The sequence below is a fragment of the Scleropages formosus genome, chromosome 7 (assembly GCF_900964775.1).
Source record: "Scleropages formosus chromosome 7, fSclFor1.1, whole genome shotgun sequence".
Taxonomy (NCBI): domain Eukaryota; kingdom Metazoa; phylum Chordata; class Actinopteri; order Osteoglossiformes; family Osteoglossidae; genus Scleropages; species Scleropages formosus.
The window spans coordinates 1,962,513-1,982,260 of NC_041812.1; the positions used below are offsets into that span (position 1 = coordinate 1,962,513).

Below are 19,748 nucleotides of genomic sequence, written 5' to 3' on the forward strand. Positions count from 1 at the left end.
AGGGTGCGGCACGGTGGCACAGCGAGCAGCGGTGCTGTCTCACAGCACCCGGGTGGTGTGAGAGGACATGGATTTGATCCCCACTCAGCCTGTGTGGAGTTTGCATGTTCTCCCCGTGTCTGTGTGGGTTTCCTCTGGGTGCTCTGGTTTCCTTCCACAGTCCAAAGACATGCTGTTCAGGTTCCCCCGTAGTGTGTGTGTTCCACTGCTGTATGGATGAGTGACCCAGTGTAAGTAGTGTATCTAGCAGTGTAAGTCACCGCGGTGAATAAGGTGTGTGGGCTGGTGACACTACATAGAGTTCATTGGAAGTCGCTTTGGAGTAAAGTGTCTGACAGATAAATAAACGAACGTAAGTGAAATAAGTCAGAAAGAACTCTTGTTTCTCACCTGTGAGGCGCAGTGACGCGTCTCTCCAGCAGGTGTCGCTAAAAGCAAAGCAGAACAGAGAAACAGCCATTTAACAGCTGGGCCTCCACTCCCCGAGAGGACCTTTCCAGATAGATTTTCCCCACATCCACTATGCTGCTCAAGTTCAATACACATCACATCAGAGTCCTCGCCGGTTCACACATGTAGCCACCAGAGCTGGGATTCCAAAGAGTTGGAAAAGGCTCCCGTTTCTCCCGCGAGAACGTCCGGTTTGTCGCTGTTACTCGGACCCTGCGCTCGTGACGCCGGGCTCTCGTCCCCGGGTTTGAAGGGGGTTTGCTGATACGGAGATGTAGAACGAAGGACGTCTGTAAGGGTGGGGGAAGGGACAGAAGACAGAATGTTTGGGCGCAGTTATATAAATACCAGGGGCTATTACGTAAGGCAGTGCGGTTTTTTCCTGGGTTCTCTGTTGTTTCACCATTATTAATAATCCATTTATTTTCTTCACCCCACAGACCACAAACCCTTTATTCTGCCGATACACAAGTAATTTTCACAATATAACCTATGCATGTTCATCTCATTTTAGTATCATGTTTTGTGGCCCTTTTAATTGTGTACGAAATGATTCTCAACACAATTATCAAACAGTAAACGGGAAATTCTTCATTACATAAAACAGCTGGATTATTTACATTTTGTTCAGGAAATCTTTCTTTCACAGTCCTGGAGTATCAGGCAAAAGGCATTTCTGACAAAATGGAAGAAAAATTCAATTGAGCCAAGTTTTGTTGAATTTCCTTCGCATTGCACCTAATCAGATTTCCCCCTCAGAGCCAGATTCAGAAGTATATTTTCCTTTTCCATTTCCAGGAATGGATGTGACATGGAGTGGATACACCCGTGACTCAGAAAGCAGACACCGTGATCCCACGAATCCCGTGGGCCATGGCTTAATGTAACCACAACAGGAAGACCGAACCCAAAGAACTCCTGTTTTTTGACTTGAAAATGGGGAGGGTGCAACACAGTTTCCTGTGCAGAGTTTCACATGTAAAGCACAAGAGGGAAAAGCCAAGGTTCAAGGTTCAAGGGTCTTCAGGCAATGAGAACAGGGGAAGGAGAGCACAAAGCTTCCAGTTCGGCGGCATCTTCTGACTCTGCACTTGAGGTATCGATGTTCCTCTAAAGGCTCCCGGGGCTTCGCTCAGAAGCCAGTGTCTCCACCCACAAAGCAGGTTCGGTTTGTGGCCGTGGGTTGACACACTCCAGTTTGTGCTTAGTAACTCTTCATTGATCTCATTTCACCTTGACATGTTTCACTGCTTTCCAACCAAGTTTAAGGTTGTCTTCTTCAACAAGGGATTAGCTTTGAAAAGGTCACAGGACACCATTAGACATGGTTTTTATACATTGCATAACAGCTGGAGATAAATCATCTTGACAAAGCATGATGTGAACCTCCGGATTTGTTCTAATGATAATGATGATGTTCTACTAATTATTTCACAAACTGGTCTATAACATACTAGTATTGCACAACCTTTCTGTAGCATGAGGCAGAAAAGCAATCTTATTGTATACTGTAACACAATGTATATATATATATATATTTTTTCATGGGGGGTGCAGTGGCGCAGTGGGTTGGACCACAGTCCTGCTCTCCGGTGGGTCTGGGGTTCGAGTCCCGCTTGGGGTGCCTTGCGATGGACTGGCATCCCGTCCTGGGTGTGTCCCCTCCCCCTCCAGCCTTACGCCCTGTGTTGCTGGGTTAGGCTCTGGCTCCCTGTGACCCCGTATGGGACAAGCAGTTCTGAAAATGTGTGTGTGTGTGTGTGTGTGTGTGTGTGTGTGTGTGTGTGTGTGTATTTTTTCGTTTTGACATTCTGTGAAAATGTAGTAAAGGAGGTTGAGAAAATGTGAGAATTTCAGGGCAGTAACAAAATGATGATGGCAAAATAATTACAGCAAGGCATAGATGTAGAATAGTAAAACAAAAATGAAAAATCACAATCGTTGACACTGAACTGCAGTCTTCTGCAATTTTTTTTTTTTTTTAGTATCAGTGAAGTTTCTGTGTGTGTGTGTGCTGTGCACTTTCTGACATACTGGAGAAGAAGTGCTGCTGGTACCTGCAGAAACATCAATGGGATCTAAGCTGGACTTTGCTAAACTGTACACTGGAAGGGTTAGAGTTACACCACACCGCTGCAGGGATTGGTTTCATTCGCTGATTGCTGCATATGGTAAATTTGGGAAACGGAATTACGCCGTTCGTTACACTATGACATTGCTTTTCTGTAGCTACTTACAAGTAGCCGTATGGTCCCATGACTGGTGCGGCGAAGCTCAAACTCTGGATGTCTGTGTGGCTGCAAGGTGCTTTGTAACGCAGTCTCCTCATGCAGCGCAAATCCCTGTCATCGGAACCATTCGCTAGCCTTCATGACATTTACACACATCAATTCGTTCACCAAGCGCTCCACGCTGAAGGACAGAAAAAACGCTGCTCAAAGGAATACGACCGAAGGAACGGCCTCGTGGCGCTAATTGGGAACCTGGACACTCGGAGGGCGTCCCGTCGCCGATGCTGCTGCTTTGATGTAGGAACAACAGGCTGTAAGTCAGAGACGTCTTTCCTGCCATGTTTTCTTCGGCTGCTCAGGAAAGAGAACCAGAAAAGACCTTGAATTCCACTAGAGTTGAAAAATGCAATGTTTGACCCTGAAATTATGTGGTAAAACAGGTGCATGTTATCACCCCGCTAAGTGCTGCTGACTGCAACCCTTCGTCAGGAGAGCTCAACTTTGCACTGAAAAAATGTTTGGCAGCAGGTGGCGTAGTGGTTAGTGCCATCACCTTGCCCACGTTCAAATCCCACCTCTTACTCTAGGACCCTCGGGGAAGGGTACGAATAGGTAAATAACTGTAAGTGGCTTAGTGTACAAATCTAACGGTGTAATCAGCTTTGGAGAAAAGTGAGATAAATAGCAGCTCAAGCTGAGTGAGTTATTTCACTGCTCGGCTGTATCTTCAGCTTTACTACAGTAGTCACAAAACCCAGGGAGAACCTCAGTAATCCTGCAGATGGCTGGTTTTCATCTCTGATCATCACTGGGATTAATCAATCCTTTAATCATTCGAAAATGACTGTGAGCCCCCAGTTTGTACAGCTCTAATGTTGTAGCAATTGAAACCATACACACACACACACACACACACATTTTCAGAACCGCTTGTCCCATACGGGGTCACGGAGCCTAACCCGGCAACTCAGGGCGTAAGGCTGGAGGGGGAAGGGACACACCCAGGACGGGACACCAGTCCGCCGCAAGGCACCCCAAGCGGGATTCGAACCGCAGACCCACCGGAGAGCAGGACTGCAGTCCAACCCACTGCGCCACCGCACCCCCTCCTGAAACCATACAATCAAGTCTAATTAAAAAGCAGGAGTGAAACCAGTGAGCCGGACCTTTCTGCACTGTGGTTTGGTCCCGGGGAGTGTTGACCCCCTGCAAAGTGAAAACAGCCCAGCAGGCAAATTGTTACGATATGTGACCTTGGCTGAAAAACACTCAAGGTAATAAATTTATTGTGATAACATGCTGCCATTTAAGTTTTACTGTCTGTACTGTAGCAGTACATGAGAAATTGTTCTTGTTTTCAGAAAGGTACACTGTGACGCAAGGCAGGTTATTTATGAAGCCTTCTGTTTCCATGGTAATGGATATTACTGTGTTGTGCACACCTCACTGATTTGTAAAGAGTGTTTACCAGGGATATGCTGACATGACAGGCCTGAGGCAATATTTATGGCTGACCCTTGTCCTCCTTTGCCAATGTGTATAACATTCAATTCAATTTTGCAAAGTGAAAATTAGCATTTCATAAACCTATGTAGACATCATAGCTGAGCACAGAACACTGGTATAATAATGTAGGTCAGTCCATGCTTGGAGTGCTTCAACATACATTGTATTGCATTTGGAAATATATTTAATCCTACAAAAATGAAAATCCTTATGTAAGAACTGCGTGATTAATAAATAACCCCCACTTATGTGGACTAAGGTGAAACCTGAAAGGCTGAGGAAAACCTGAAGGTTTCGAGAGTCATTATGGTAGAACCATTACTTTCGCATCTAAATGAAGATACAAGTTGTGTTCCTGTTGGTGAGCAGAGTCCCCAGTGTGTCCACAGGCACCGGTCTGTTAGGTACCCCATGCATGGTCCCTCACACACATCCCCACACACCCACCACACACCCACTCATCCCCACACACACACATCACTCTTTATGTAAGGCTTATTAAAATCTATATTCCCCTTTCAAGTTTAATTACGGCTGCAGGAAGACACTTCAGGTATCTTTCATAAAAAAGTTTGCTATTCTTCTGGAAAAAGTGTGCGATCCAGTGAACCGTAGATATAAAATGAATGTTGACACACATCGTTCATATGTGCAATTTCAAGACTGGCAAGAAATTCTGTTTAAGGCAATGTTACATTTTAAATTATTACTGGCCACAGTCAGCTGCAGTATTTTGTGCATGTTTATTTAATGAAGTTATATTAATGTGCCTGAATGTGCCAAGCACATTAATTCCTTTAATTTGACATACCGGAGGGCCCACTTCTTACTAAGATGGGACTGGAGTTTGATATAATAGTTTTGTTGCATTAAAGTTGCTCATCCTCGGAGTGTGAGTGTGTGTTCACTGACAAAAAATAATTAGCAGCACTTCGTGAAGTGTGACTAAAAAGCGAGCATGGCCAGCGACCGTGTCTAACATTTCCTAGAACAGCTGAAGCATGCGGTCGATGGTAGATTCTTGCTCTTGGGAAAGCTGTCGCCACCGTATTTTGCAAAAAAAAAATGGCACGACTCAGAAAAAATTGCAACAGGAAGAAACAGAAGCTCTTTCAACAAATTATAATAATTATGTTGTGGAATTGTTTTCACCAGACCTTTGAATATGAGAGAGATGCCCAACCTGCAATCTGCTCAGCAGGGAACAGCTGTGGGTCAGTCAGTCTTCGCTGGCACTCTGAGGGCTGCAGTAAGGCTCCAGTGCAGGAAATATCAGTGCAGAAAGAATCCACTGCAGGAAGGCTGCACTGCAGGGCTGATGGGAGTTGCCGAGACCTCGGGTTCCTCTGTCTGCACCTCCGCTCCCACACTGACATAGGAGGAAACATTGCCACTGGAAGTTTTTTCAGTGAACACTAAAGGAAAGACCACCACCCAGACAGCAGCAGGTAGCAGTATGTGGCTGTAGGAAGTACTGTATGTATAGTGACACATGTCACTGAAAGAGAGTTCCTGTTCTAGTACATTTGACAAAGGTATGTGTAACCATTTACTTTATTACAAGTGTAATTCACCTCCATTATAGGCATGTGGTAGGCAAAAAAGCACAAAAAGCCCCATCTCTACTTGAATTACAATGTAGCATTGCTCATTTCTATTATCAGCATTCTTGGATGGAGGACATAATCTAAGGTAATGGAAGAAATCTTTCTTCCTTCCAATACACCTTGTTCTTAACTTCAGCAGAATCCTAGTAGGGATCATCTAGCAGGGAAAGGGTTAATATTGCTGTTGGAAACAAACATGTGGTTTGTGTTCCCCGGCTGAAACCTGGATTGTACCAGCTCATCTTCAACTTTCACTTTACATTCTCCTTTGTGGAACTGGTAAAAGGACTGAAAAGCAGATTTACTGTGCCATTTAAAACAAATACTCTGGATTAATTTGAATTTAGCACGTGTCTTTAATGAATACTTGTTCAGATGCTTAGAAAGCCAAAAAAGGAACTTGTTCTGTTAATCAGAGTTAGTTTGCATGTCATTTTAACAACAGCAACAATCATTAGGATTAAGAAATTCTGCCAAATTTTAGTTTTAAATAAATGGTTTTGAAGATGTCTGTCCCTCAGGGCAATTTCAGATCCACAGAGAACTACACACTTTTTCTTACACATTAACATTTAGACTGAGAGCTGGGAATAAATTAAAACCTCAAAACACCTGAAAAAACCCAGCTTATGTCTTTGCCTGGTATGTCAACATTTTAGATTACATTCCAGCCAAAATGCTGTTATATGGATATATTTCTAGATAAGCAAGCCAGGCAACAGAAGAAGAAGAGGGAAATAACGGATAATTTAACCTCTATCTCTCTGGTGAGACAAATACACAAGTTGGCTTTTATCACACAAGCAGTGAAAAACTTGTAACAGATGGTATTGCTAAATTTGGTTTCAAACTAGCAGTGGTGTCAGTAAAAATAAACATTTATGACACCCTGAAAGAAAAGAAGTAACACATTTGTCGACACAGCAGATCACGTAAGGACTGAGGAGTCAATTCAATTGAAGTGCTTAAAATAACATGACAAAACGTAATACTGCATTTAACAAATTACTGATGTTACCAGCTCCGTTAATTCTGAGTACTTTGATTGCATCAACCCCTGAAGTGATACATAATTAGATACTACATTTCTAATTTATAATCTAAGGAGACATATTACTGTATCACAACGTAACAGTACGACACTTTGTATTTTCTCTTTCTAAGTGTTTTTGCTTTAAGTCACCTGCATTTATCGACATTGTACACATTCTCAGTCTTTGGGGCGGGAACTCAATCTGCCAATCAACATACTGTACCTTCAGCAGCGCTAAAGACCAGCAGCGCTACTGACCAGCGCTGACCTGCAAGCTGCAAACTGCATATGTAAATGCCTAATAAGAATTAACGGCATGTCATTAGGCTTCGACCTGCAAACATTTCTTGAGGATTTAGACACCGTCTCCATTTACACTTTCAGTGAATGTCTTCATGAATCATTCACACGCTGCTGTTTGCAATTCCCTGACCTGCTACCCTTTGAAAACTTGTGCAAGTAAAGGCTGTCAGGAGACACTTCAAATACCACTGGCCTGCACTTGGCTGTCGGCTGTGGCTCCCTGTGACTGGGCAAGCTGGAGGAGCTTTTCCTTGCTGGAATATTGCTCTGGTGCTGCTCTCTGAGGGCCCATGAGGTGGCTCTCCTCCAGGGGGTTCGGGGAGGGGCGCTCTTGTCCCTGAGCAGGCCCCTCCCCCACCACGTCTGCTGACTCAAAGGACTCCCCACCCAGGTCCCCCAGTTTGATGTAGCCCTTGCTACTGGAGCGCTCGAGGCGGGGACAGCTGAGGCGCCGGGTCCTCTCGCCTCGCCCGTCCCCTGCTGCCGCCGAGGAGACGCCCAGCTCGACGGATGTGGAGTAATCCGCGAGGGCGCTGAGGGACAGGTGAGAGCCCATTGCCCTCCGGCTGGGCGACGGGGGGAGGAGTTGCACACGTGAGTCCTGCCGGGAAGCTTGCGGCGCTCCCCACGGGCGGTCTTGGGTGCCTTTGGTTTCCGCAGAAGCAGTGGCCTGGCTTTCAGAGTCTCCCTCCACTTTGCCTCGCTCTGGGCGCTTGCACTCATCCAGGGCACAGTTGTTCAGCTTGATCACAGGAAGAGTGAATGCGTTTACGGAAGAGGTGACGATGGAGCGCGTCTCCCAGCGCTTGGGCACAGGCGCCTGCTCACTGCTCTGGTGCTGGTCCCTGTATATGCTGTACACGGTGTCAGTGAAAGTTTGCCTGCCGTGAGATGACAAGCTCTGCTGCCGTGTAAAGGACCGCTGCCTTGACCTGCTGCCGTCCCCTTTCTCCTGCTCCCTGCCAGAAATGGTGGAGGGCCATGAACTCCTAGCCAGCATGGTGGGGCCGTAGGAGGAACCTGGCTTGCCGTCGATGCTCCTAGACTGCACATAGTTCACAAAACCGTTGAGTGGCGTGCAATCTTTGGTCCGTAAGCTGTGGATGTCGATGACTGTGGAATAAATGTCCCTAAGGTTGATGATTTTAGTCTTTTTGTCCCTGTTCTCATGCAACACTGCATTGGCACAGATAAAGAGGAAGATCCCAATTCCCATGATTAGAGGGCCCAACACCTTCAGCTTGTCCGAATACAGGTATCTGGCCAGGAACTCTGCAAAGAAGCCTAAAGGTGGCTCAGCCTCTGCTATAGTGCCGTTAGCGTGGCTGTAATTGTTGAAGCCTGTGTCTGTGTGGTAGCCAGTCTTGCTGCTGCCTGTCCAATTGCTCCGTTCAGGCAGTTCTCTGTCAGTGCCGATGTGACGATTGGGAAGTGCATGGGGTAAACCCACCTCGGGATAGGCTACACTGTCTTTGGGCCAGTATCCTAGCACAGCCATGGCCACGCCCACCAACATGATAACTACGCCTACTGCAGCCACCAGACCCGAGATGGAACAGAGCTTTAGTTTACCCTTCACAACCACCACATCATTCTTCCTCTTCTTCCTTGCTTTCCTCTTCCGCTTGTTCTCAGCTCGGTTTTTAGATCGCAGCGAATCCTGTCTTCTGGATGAGATGCGCAGTAGCCCACCGGTTGCGATCATGATCAGGAGTGGATGGTGGTGCTGTCACTCATCCTGAGGAGAAAAGAGAAGAAGAAATGAAGGTCAGTTTGATAAAAAAAAAAATTTTAATCTGCATTTTGAAAAATTAAAACAAATAGCAAATCTCGTCGATAATGAAGAATACCCAGATTCTCTCCATGAAATATGGAATGGATGGTAGTCCTTCGAGAGCTTAAGACATCTCTGATTTATATAGGTATTCACTTTGTTGCTGATAAAAGCTAAGCCACTGGAACACTCAATCACGTTAATAGTACATAACACACATCTTCCTTGACTGCTCAGAAACAAATCTACACTTGTGTTGTCAAGATGGATAGTTTGTCACCGGCTATTAGCTGTGAAATATGGAAGAATGAGTTCCGTGGCATGAGAGTGACAGTCAGTGTATGTGGGCTGTTAAGAGATGGGAAGGATATGATGTGTTGAATTAATTAGCCTCTTTTTTTTGAAAAAAACACACTGATATGAGGCTTGCAAAATTGCATTGTAGTGGTACATGTTACTTATTTGATAATAACAAAATCTCTCACTATACCATGTTTTTCTTAGACTAGTTTTAACAGGACTCCTTCCAACTAGGCTAGAATGACAATCAAATGGGAATAATGTTCTACAGCACATGAGAGCACATACTCTTTTCAGGCTTCATGTAGCATCTACCACTGTTAATTTCCATTAATTAACAGGGGGGTAAATGTTTCAGCAGTGATTCAGCAGCAAGGATAAAGCAGTTCTGAGGGACACATGGAGTTAACTGACACTGGGACCAAACTATACAGGGACCAAGACTGAGAATGAGCAGGCTTTAGATTTTGGACGTCTTGTGAGAGGGATAAGCAAGCGGTCAGAGTTGGAGGAGCATAGCATTTGTGCTGGGGTTTAGGGTGGATCAGGTTGCATGGATTCTGTATAGATTAAAAACTAAGACTTACAGCTAGAAGACTGCTGGTTTGATTCACAGTCCTGCTGTAGAACTCTTGAAGAAAAAAAACTGAGTTGTTTAGTGAAAAAATAAGTAAAAAGCAATAATCTTTCCATAATATTTGTGTAAAGAGCAAAAATCAATAAACCTTCATTTCACTTGAAATCCTTGCAGTTTACGGCATTCGCTTATGCAGTTTAACACAGTGACAGATCAAATTTTCATTAATAGCAATTTCTGGATGGCATCTGCTTAAATATGCCCCAATGTATGATTTTGATATTTAGTGCCACCTTTGTTGAAAATATTCTTGTTTAAATAATATAATACCCATAACTATCAGTATCACAGTATATTCCCAATAAAGGGCTGAATTAAAAAATAAAAAGGAGTTTTCAAAATCATACAAACTAACACCTGATTTATTTTAAACTAAGCCTGTAGCTATTTCACTTTAGAAAGCACATAATTATATATGGCTTATGGTTAGACCATGAATAATTTATTTTTGGAAATCTCAGTACAGAGTCGAAAAAAGTGTTTTCTGATGGGTGCTGGACTAAAACAACCACACATTTGCAAACAAAAGAAAGACAACAATCAACACTTATTGAACAAACCAAGCAGAGAACACACACACACACACACATTTTCAGAACCGCTTGTCCCATACAGGGTCACGGTGCCTACCCGACAACACAGGGCGTAAGGCCGGAGGGGGAGGGGACACACCCAGGACGGGACGCCAGTCCGTCGCAAGGCACCCCAAGCGGGACTTGAACCCCAGACCCACCGGAGAGCAAGACCGTGGTCCAACCCACTGCGCCACCGCACCCCCTCCAAGCAGAGAACAACAACTAAAAATGTTCCAAATGGTCTAAGGAGGAGGAGGGGGTTCTCCTTTGTTTCTCTCCACGTAGCTCTAACTTTTTTTTTTAAACAGAGACTGTCGGGTGAACAGATGGGTTGGAAAACACCTGGTGCTTAATCTAATGGAGAGAGACAACACAAATCGTTCACAAGCCCTTCGGAGCTATTTACTGTCTCTTGTGCAAAACATGTGCACGGTGCCCAGCCACATATAAGATTCAGCCAGCCGTCTACACACTGTAGATGCAATTGCCATACAGTGCTTTAACGGTCAGCGCCAATGTGTCGGTGCTGATGTGTGAGTGTCAGAATCCGTACTGAAGTGTCAGTGATTAACTGTTATTGCCTGCATATCACTTACTGAAATGTCAGTGACTGTGTTCCAGGATCTCAGCATCAATGTTTAAGTTATCACGGTGACTACATGTCAGTGAATAAAAATCTCTGAGGTGTCACTGACGAAGTGTCAGTGCCTATGAATCAACAACTAAGCATCAGAGATCCAACCACTGATGTTACAGTGACTAAGCATTAGTGCTGAAGTGTCAGTGCCTTTGTGTCAATGGCTAAGTACCAGTGATTAAAAATTTGTGTTGACATGTCAGTGACTATGTGTCAGTGTCTTTGTATCTATGACTGAGTGTCAGTGCCCAAGCATTGGTGCTCAAGTGTCTATGCCTATGTGTCAATGACTAAATGTAAGAAAATTGTCAGTGACTAAATTTCAGTGCCTTTCTCTCGACAACTAAGTATCAGTAACTAAGTATTGGTGCTGTGGAGTCAGTGCCTGTATGTCCAAACCTTCTAACGGTGAAGTATCGGTGCTGAAGTTTCAGTGCCTAAACCGTCTTCAGCAACACAGTGCACTTGCTTCTTTCACATGTAAACCCCTTTTCACAGTCCTCTGGTGTCACACATAACTTGCAAAAACTTTCAGCAATGCTGAGAAAGCAAAAACTTTCCATCACCCTACGAGAGTCAACAGTGAGTCCGCCAGCTAGCAATGGTACAAAACAGACAGTAACAGCAATGCAATGAAGTGTGTAATCCTGATGAAATGTGACTAAGCAGAACGAAGCCAGCGTCGGATCGTATTTTGTTACTGTCATTACACTCATTCGTGCTCCTCAGGTGGTCTGCATGTTGGGCTTGTTCAGTGTTTCAGTAGAATGACCACTGATAAGAGCACAAGGGGAACACGCAGCATAACCATGGCAGTCCTGCAGCTAATCAGCTTACCAGCAAATATCTTTTCTCCTGGAGTCATGGAATAACTGAAACTCCAGCTGAATCCTGGCCTTTCAGGTACTTCTTGAAAAAAAAATCACAATGTATCCATTTTTATGATATACCAGTGTAGCACGCCGGGGCGGGCTAAGGGCCAGGCGGAGCGGGGGGCGGAGCAACGACACTGGAATCTAAGCAGGTCCTCAATTTCTTCCCTCGGGCAGACAAGTAAGGGAGAGAGAGAGCGTGATGCCTGGATGCCGGAGACGAAGCCGGAGCACCAGGAAGCACGAGCCCGAGCACCTCACCGATCCCGCACCCGGAGCACCACCCCTCGACACCAGTTCCCTGTGCTCCCCTTTCCCCCCGTCCCTCTGTCCACTGAGACACCTGCCCGTTAATAAACCCCTCCTCACGAGCACCGCATGTGACCGTCTCGGCCTCCTTTTGTTACAACCAGTTAAAAATAAACACATTTTAAAGACAAACTGGAATCAAAAACCGTTCGGTCAAGTCAAGCCTTCATGTCTTTCTGTATGTTATGTATTGTTATGTACCATCAGTGTAGTGTTCTCTTCAGAAAGATTCCCTGTAAATATACAATTACAAATATATTTGAAATAAAACTTCTCTCTGAAGTCAGAATTATGATAAAATTAATAATTCTTCACAGAATGAATTAACAAACAAGAGACTCCAGCATTAATAAACAGTGTAAGTATTAGACTGAGAACCACTGACACATCCCAGATGAGCACACATTTTAGGGAGGGCCCTTTCACACATGATTTCAGCAGAGGGAAAGAGAGCTGGGAGTCAACGGGACAGATACTGCATACTGATTCCTCCTGGGTTTTGAGGAGCTGGGCTTGACAGTAGCTTAGAAAGCACAGGTACACGGGTCAGGCCAGATCCGTCCTCCCTCCCTCCTCCCTCATCCATCATAGGGCCCAGCTCTGTGCATCTGCCCCCCACCGGATGGACCACGAAGGCCTGTCACACTCCCTCCTTCCCCTTGTCATTCACTGCACCGCCACTTTAAACACGGTGCCCACTGAGCGCAAGGCAGACTGCTGATCTGCACCGTTCCAACTTTAATTTGCCTCCGATGTGCGTCAGGTCTACTCATGTGGTTGCAAGGGATCCAGCTGTTATGAAAATCCATCAGCGGTCTGGGTGAAAACTATTCTTCAATTCGCAACTCGAGACCTTCCAGCTCAACCTTGGGCTCTTGTGGGTGGAACTGCCTGATAACACCTAATTTTTCAAGTGTTCCATATGAAGAATATAACATGGTTCTGTTAATGAATAAATATTTACAGGAAAACAGCAGTCACTGCATATGCTCAATATTCTGTGCTCAAGGATTTTTAGTTCATCTGCATTTTGTCGCCACGATACACTACAGTATGTCTAAAAGTGAGTTTCCATAGGTCAACATGGGGCCTACATCCATTACTTTATGGGTAGCATACTGCTGTAATGTAAATAGTTTCCTAATAATACACACACACACACACACACACACACACACACACACACACACTTTCAGAACTGCTTGTCCCATACGGGGTCGCGGGGAACCGGAGCCTACCCGGTAACACAGGGCGTAAACCCGGAGGGGGAGGGGACACACCCAGGACGGGACACCAGTCCGTCGCAAGGCACCCCAAGCGGGACTCAAACCCCAGACCCACCAGAGAGCAGGACCGTGGTCCAACCCACTGCGCCACCGCGCCCCCTTCCTAATAATAATAATAATTTAAAAAATTTTTGGTTGTCATCTATGTAACCTGCCCACGTGCAGGACCTCTTGCTGATTCATATTAAACCTAACAGCCACAACACAAACAAGAATGCATTACACAGAGGCAGGGAATTGTTCCACTGGTCTCCTTATACTGCGATGTCCACTATGATGATGAAAGTCCTGATGCAAGCTGCTGTTGCCCACCTGGACCAACATATACAGTAGGCCCTATGAGCTGCATCAGCAACACTGTGCTGACTAATCCACCTCCTCAACCTTATGGCAACTTGGTTATACAATAAAGACTAAAGTTTATTTATTCAGCTGGCATGTCTCCAAAGTGACATGCAGTGTTTGATTTGTATACTAAGATCCATCCATCCATCCATCCATCCATCTATCCATCGTTAACAACCACTCATCACGAGTGTGGTCATGGCGAGCCTTACCCGGCAACACAGGGCACAAGGCCGAAGGGACACACCCTGGGTCGGATACCAGTCCGTCACAAGGTATCTCAAACAATGCTCAAACCCCAGACCTGCCACACAGCAGGCACCGGCTGAACCTGTCACGCCACCACGCCACCCTCTATACTAAGATACTTAAAATTATTAATTTATTTATAAGTAGGGTAACTTCTACTAGAGCAATTCAGGGTAAGCAATTTGATCAAGTGTACTACAGAGGGAGGTGGAAACTGAACCTGGTTCTTCAGCTGCATGGCAACAGTCCCAACCACTACCTGACATGCAAATTTGATTCTAGACCACATCAGTACACTGATCATCATCATCATCATCAGTCAAACAGCTAACCCAGCATGACTCCATACACTACAAACCGCCTACAGTTCACAGCCCATGTCCGCGTCCATGTCCTGTCCTATGTATTTATTTACTGTCTTGTACTCCTGTTCTGTGTTGCACCATGGTCTTCGGAAAAACGACATTTCGTTCCACTGTATACAAGCTATATAGAGGAATGACAATAAAAACAACTTGAACTTTAATTTGAATTTGATGGATTCAGGGCCTATGCAAGTAAAAGTTCTATTTGTCTGACCGCTGCTGCATAGCATGTACATAGTACACACAGCATATCAACATTTAAAGATCATCTAAGCTATTAAGTGAAGCGGTTTCATTCCAGCTTGATTCCAGTGTCAGATTCTGTGACATATTTATCACTTGTCCTTAGAGACAGTACAAGTTTCATCATCATAGCATTATGTTTTAGGAGACTAAATATATGTCAGTCACATTGACATTTGGATACTTGGAATATATTTAACAAATATTGAGGAGGACAGGTCAAATGTTTTTGGAGAACAGCAAATGACCTCTTTGTACACTTATATCAAATCAATAACCTTTCTCTGACTGTACACATATGTGCACAAAAGACATAAAGCAGAAGAGCAGTGGAATGTGCTTTGGATATTCCAAGTGTAAAACATAGTTGGGTACAGAAAGTGTGGAGTGTAGAAAAAGCAGACAACCAGGATTAACTTCCAGAGGGTGTTCTTTTCTGAGACATTGCAGGAAGTCTGTGTTCTTTAGCACCCTGACATTCCTTCATACTCAAACACGGCATTAGATTGCACCACCTGCCCAGTGCTGTGAGCCGGTTCGCAATTCGCAATTTGCAGTGGTCAACCAGGATCGGTTTTGGAGCTGAACTTTACCCCTGTCCAGGGTGCTGATCCCTACCCAGCACATGCGCTACCAAGTGCCAAAAAATTTTACGTGCCAGCAGGGGTGAAGATATCAAGCGTACATTTAACAGACCTGACAGACCCTAATTTAGGACTTAATAACACACACACACACACACACATTTTCAGAACTGCTTGTCCCATACAGGGTCGCGGGGAACCGGAGCCTACCCGGTAACACAGGGCGTAAGGCCGGAGGGGGAGGGGACACACCCAGGACGGGACGCCGGTCCACCACAAGGCACCCCACGCAGGACTCGAACCCCAGACCCACTGGAGAGCAGGACTGTGGTCCAACCCACTGCGCCACCGCACCCCCCAACTTAATAACATTTAGACCAAATTATTGCTTCTTGATTGAAAAGAAACTTGTCCTGGTAACTGGCTCTGTCAGCTGCCTTCCGTTTTAAAAACTGGGATGTTTAAATGGAAAACGGAACTGGATATCTTGACAGTTCCTGAAAGGGGTTGTGAATGAGGTGGAGGATGGGGTAACGCATTAACACTGCAGTAAAACAGACAATAGTTCTTATTATAAACAGTATATTTTTTTCACTTCCCCTGGCCAGGTGACAGCTGTGAACAAAGGGTGTCTGAATAGGTATGATGGTGCCTGATGATCTCCAGAACCACAGTCCCAGACATACCCTTAACAAACACGTTCAAAGAATGGCTATGACAGAGAGCCTCCTCGGTGTCCTTTTTCAGTGTTCTCTACGCAGGGGGGTCCAGGGAGAACGCACCAGTCTTTGGACATGGCATCGCTGAAACCAAACAAGAAGCTAGAGAGGAATCCATGTCCTGCAGCAACTTTCACCGCTGTATATCAAATCAAACTGGTCCACCACCGTTTACACAGCTGTAGGGAAAATGTTAAATAATGCAACACACCCATTGTTCAATTAAAGCACATTCTATAAAAGTGTATGGCTGGGGGGAGAGGAGCACAATCAACACGGCTTACTGTTACCGTGGACTCCCCAGTGACGCTGTCCTAACCCATCAATAACAAGCAACAGCAGCAAGACGTTATGTTAGTAGATATTACCCACAGCTGCCCAGCTCTGACCTGTGCTGGTGAGGAATGCGGTAACGCACCCACGGCGAAAAAACTCTTGAACTGGAACGCTAGGACAATCACTCCGCTGGAATGAAGAGCGCTTTACCAACACAAACAAAATAATTGCTCACGTAACAGAAAAAAAATCTTCAGTCGTTTTTGCCCTATGAGGCAAGCAAGGTCCTTTGTAGTATGTCTCCTTATTTATGGCAATTCCAAACCGAGTCTGATATAGTGCTCTTCATCTTAAAAGCTGGCAGCTCTGCAAAACCTGAGAGAGCAGCTCAACTCATTTGTCTCAAACCATGTGAGAAAGGCAGCCATTTGCACCAGATTGCTGACCTTACATCAGTCTGAAGGGCTTTTAATTAACCACCAAGAAGGACAGCGTGTTTGACGCATTGCTGAAGTACTATTTGAAATTGCTGTCTTGAGAAAATTCCTTCATCTTTTTAAGAGGGACACATGAAATGAGGACAATGGATTAAGGCCACACTCAGTTCATTACAGGAGTCAACAGTCAGTGGCTGTTTTGCGCTCTACATTCCAGCAGTAGATATTCAAATACAAATGACAGTACAGCACAGAGAAACAATTTTATGTAAAACGCATTAGTGATAACATCAGCTGTAATGTTCCAGACAAAACTGAAATATGTTTCTGAGTAAGAGAGTCATCCTGCGAGACAGTTGAGTGGCTGCTTCCCACACAATGAGGACATTTCTTGTGGTTTGTCCCTGCAGACTTTTCATGTATATTGAAGGAAACTGATGAACAACATGGGGTCTTATTTCTCTTGCACTAAAAAGCTCCAAATCTCAGAGGACAGACAGTGCACCGCACATCTGACCAACCCAATCCAAAAACCCACTTTTGTGCCTTCACATGAGCAAAGTTGGAATAAAATTTCACAGACACCGATCAACAGTCTGCCGTCTTCTCATGTTGTGTACAAAGGCCACTTTTTTGCAAACCGACCAGCTGTCTTCCTGTCCGACAGTTACGGACACTAGATGATCAACCAGACCGGACCACGGTCAGTGAAAAATCCCACACGAAGCATTAAAAGAGTGGACATTAAGCTTCCCAGTGCTGGGTTACCGATCAGACAAAGTACTGGTAAGACACCCAGTGCTTAATGTGGCTCAAAGGCTAGCAGGGGAATGGTTGTAAATGGTACAGTATGTTTAATATCCCGTAAAATCATAGAATGATGATGCTGACAATCATGGTCTCAGCCCTGCTACTGCTAACAATAATTATAAGAACATTAATACTGATAGAAGCAACCAGTAATGGTGCAGTAAGTATAGGTACCATAGGTACAAAAAAAAAATCATGAGCGAACAATGGCATGATCCAATCATGTCTTTGGTATTAATTATACTTAAATATTCTATAACAAATATGAATGAATGAATGACACGTACTAATAATATAAAACCACGACCTGACACATTATAACGCAGTTGTTCACACGTGTTCTGTTTGTGATCGCGCACCTCTGCAAATAAATGCTACAAAATATGTACTGAGCGGAGTTGAATGATTATTTATTAACGGGAAATATTAATAAAAGCACTTAGTTGACGAATCCGGGATCGTTATTGTAATTCTTACATCAAGTACTCGTCTTCACACACGAGGGGGAAGCCTAATTGTTGTGCACATATTTCACGAGTCGGACAAGTAATATGCTGTTTTTTCAGTTTATGTAATCCCACTGATTTACATATTACTGCTGGTTCATCATGTGAATGTTTCAAAACGCGACGACAATGAATGATCGACACGCGCGCGCGCGCACACACACACACACACACAACACCGACGTGCAAGACAGCGTCTTTTATGTGTGTGTGTGTGTGTGTGTGTGTGTGTGTGTGTGTGTGTGTGTGTACGTTTAACGACTATTATACCTGCTGAGAGAAGAAGTGAAGACCGGGCGCCTGTGTCAAATCAAATGTGTGGTCAATTTTTGGTAGAACATGATTTCACTACATTATTATTGTGTGCAAAGAAAGAAGCTTCAGGCTCAATGAATGAAGCGGGTTTATGAATATATATATAAACTAAGTACTGTGTTCATATCGGTACAGGAATAAGTTACTTACCGAGGCGCAGACACGAAACTCCGTCGTCGTCGAGGCGGGAGGGAAAAGAACACGACGACGACGGAATGAAAAAACTGCAATTCGTGCCTTATTAAAGATGTCACACAAAGTGCCGTTTTCCACACACCGCCTTCTCATTCCGCGGTACAAAAGCGCGCTTCGTTGCGTCCTTATTCCTGTCAGTGTCACAAAATGTTCACAGTTTCCACGAAGGCTCTCCGGCATCTTCCAGCCGCGTACCTGAGCGTCGCGCACGCGGCTCTGCCTTCGCTGCGCGCGTTCACGCGCCCCCTCCTCGCGCCTCTCCCGCCTCTCCCGCGAGCGCGTGTCACGGGTCAGCGGGCTGAGTTTGTAACGGTCAGTTTCGCGCTGCCAGGCCGGGCGGATACAGCGAAGAGGAGGGTGGTGGTGGTGGTGGTGGTGGTGGTGGTGTGTATGTGTATGTGTATGTGTGTGTGTGTGTGTGTGTGTGTGTGTGTGGGGTGGGTCGCTGCCGCCTTTGTTGCTATGACACCGGAGCAGCGGGAGGGCGCGGCGGCCATAGGATAGGAAGCGATTAAGACTTAGTGCCCAAAGTATAAAATGTGACAAAGGGGGCCGGGGACGCGCGCGCGCGCGTGTGTGTGTGTGTCGGCGTCAGCTGGAATTGACACAAACTTGGAGAGAAACAGACAACGAGGCAACGGCCACGTCCCCAGTACAGTACAGTACAGTATCATTCAGACCCCCAGGTACTGTACTGCACTTTTACCGCAGCTCATCTCGTTAACAGTGTAATGATGTGCTCGCACGTCGCGTGCAGCACGTGACGACGTGCGCTCCCTCACGTGCTCGTAACAGTGCCGTCCGCGACACCCCCCCCCCGCCACTCCCACGCCCACCCGTCCGCCCGTCGCCATCTGCGTCGAACCGCGGACCTCCCCTGACCTGCGTGCACCGCAGAGCTGCGCTAAAAGCTCAAATAAACATTCCTTAGACCGCGTGGGACTGTCTCTGCGCAGCGTCCCGGGGGGGTTGGGGGAGGGGGTCGTTTACCATGGGAAAGAATGCTAGGGCCATGATCTAGTCAGTGAGCACTATTACCACATGACGTTGAGGAGCTGCAGCAGCCTGGTGCTGAGGGAGAGTCCCTGGCCGTCACCTTGTTTTACAGGGGTCCTGTGGACATTAATTATTATTAACTGTTATTTATAGGAGGCTCCTGTTCACAGGGACCCATAATACTAAGA

General features: G+C 45.5%; 1 protein-coding gene across 1 annotated transcript; it reads right to left on the reverse strand.

The window, feature by feature from the left end:
- Positions 1 to 5,725: 5,725 nt before the first annotated feature.
- On the reverse strand, positions 5,726 to 18,906 carry tmem200ca (transmembrane protein 200C, genome duplicate a). The gene is made up of 2 exons (XM_018741720.2): positions 18,520 to 18,906; positions 5,726 to 8,868 (listed from the first exon to the last, which is right to left on the reverse strand). Exon 2 carries the CDS (start codon positions 8,833 to 8,835, stop codon positions 7,309 to 7,311), a length of 1,527 nt encoding a protein of 508 aa, XP_018597236.1. The 5' UTR covers positions 8,836 to 8,868; positions 18,520 to 18,906; the 3' UTR covers positions 5,726 to 7,308.
- Between the last annotated feature and the right edge of the window lie 842 nt (positions 18,907 to 19,748).